This window comes from Galeopterus variegatus, unplaced genomic scaffold (assembly GCF_000696425.1).
Source record: "Galeopterus variegatus unplaced genomic scaffold, G_variegatus-3.0.2 Scaffold694, whole genome shotgun sequence".
Taxonomy (NCBI): Eukaryota; Metazoa; Chordata; class Mammalia; order Dermoptera; family Cynocephalidae; genus Galeopterus; species Galeopterus variegatus.
The window spans coordinates 450,111-451,869 of NW_007726805.1; the positions used below are offsets into that span (position 1 = coordinate 450,111).

The following is a 1,759-nucleotide window of genomic DNA, read 5'->3' on the forward strand; positions in this document are numbered from 1 at the left end:
AAAGGTGACACTGTGGAGTCTCCTAAACAAATAACAGACTTTCAATTACTCTCAGAAATAGCTATCTTGGGGCCAGCCCAGTGGCGCACTCGGTATAGTGTGGCGCTTGGGAGTGTGGCGGCGCTCCTGCCGAGGGTTCAGATCCCATATAGAGACTGATCCGCTCACTGGTTGAGAGCGGTGCGGGCGCGACACTGAGGGTTGCGATCCCGTTGCCAGTCACAAAAAAAGACAAAAAGGAAAAAAAAAAAAAAAGAAATAGCTATCTTGAAATCCAGTATGAGTAGCTACATAAAAGACAGTAGAGATTGGGGGGAGATGGAGGAAATATTAGGAACAAATGTTTGTCATTTGATTACTTTCTACATAGGATTAAATCAATTTCTTTTAATGCATGACAAGTATATATCACATAAAGAATTTTTTGTATATTTAATTTAAATACATATTAAAAAGGACAGTTTAATTTGGGACTTCTTTTCATCCAAACACTTAATAAAGCATTATTCATATTTCGTTGAAAATAGTCTTATACTGTTATTGTTTAAATACTTGTTGGTATTTACAAACACTGTTAAGATATATGATAAAAAGACAAATTCTTAGACGAATGATATATAAAGTATAGAACTGTCTCAGTAATAAGCTGAATTTCCACAGCTAACCAACTCTCTTTATCCAGGTAAACAATAATACCAATATTCATTGAGACTACTCTTCAGAATTCATATTAAAATATCTGCCAACTATGTAAGAACTTTGATCAATTTCTTTTTAGTTAATATATTAAATTTCATTACAAACTACTGCTTCATTCTTTGAAAGCATTCCAAAAACAGCTAAAACATTATTTTACCATATGGTCCATCTAAGCAAATGTTAACTGTTGATGAAAAACCTTAAAGGCAAAAGGCTAATTTAATATGAAAAACATTCCAGATAATTAGGTGGCAACTTCCTTTAGTCAATTTTTTCAGCTTAGCAATTTTGTAGTATTTACAAAAAGGATAGAAACACTTTAAAAATACCTTGAATTTCATATAAATTACTGATGAAGGAAGAGCAATAACTAGGAATAACAAACAGTGACATAACTCACCTAAATAGGGAATGCAAGGTGTCATCTTTAAGCTACTTATATAGTCTCTGAGTCTTTTGTAGTTATCTTCTTTACTCATTACATATTCTAATTTTTCAAATGTAGTTTTGTCTTTTCGACTTAATAACTAAAAAACAAACAGAAAAGCCTAAGTTATTTACAAGTCCCATCTTATTGTAGCAAAAACCTGAATTGAAGTTGTACTTACTGTAAATCTGGATTTTTAACCTCAAAGTTATACCTTCTTTAATTATATTTTGGTAGTATATAAATAAAACAAAATCTGACATGTCTATTAAGATAACAACCCAGACATTATTTGTAAATTACAATATCCTTTGTAAGTATGTAAAATTAACTTACTAAGTAGTAAATTATAGTACATTATTTCTCATCTTTACTATTTTAAGTGATTAAGTAATTTTTATTGATCATTTTCCTAATTTAAAACAACTATATCTTCATACTCAGCTTAAATGCCCAAATACTTTTTTTTTAAATTTTATTTTTATTTTTTCCTTTAAATTTTTATTTTGTCGATATACAATGTGGTTGATTATTATGGCCCATCACCGAAACCTCCCTCCCCCCTCCCTCTTCCCTCTCCCACCCAACAATGTCCTTTCCGTTTGCTTGTTGTAACAACTTCAAAGGATTGTA

The 1,759-nt window shown here is 31.1% G+C and overlaps 1 protein-coding gene across 2 annotated transcripts in view; it reads right to left on the minus strand.

Moving 5' to 3' along the window:
* The window catches only part of RALGPS2 (Ral GEF with PH domain and SH3 binding motif 2), a 129,625-nt gene that overhangs the window by 72,527 nt on the left and 55,339 nt on the right, over positions 1-1,759 (minus strand). For both annotated transcript variants that reach the window (XM_008571513.1, XM_008571512.1), the window contains exon 7: positions 1,100-1,226. In XM_008571513.1, the coding sequence (XP_008569735.1) occupies positions 1,100-1,226 (127 nt within the window). The remainder of the gene's footprint in view (positions 1-1,099; positions 1,227-1,759) is intronic.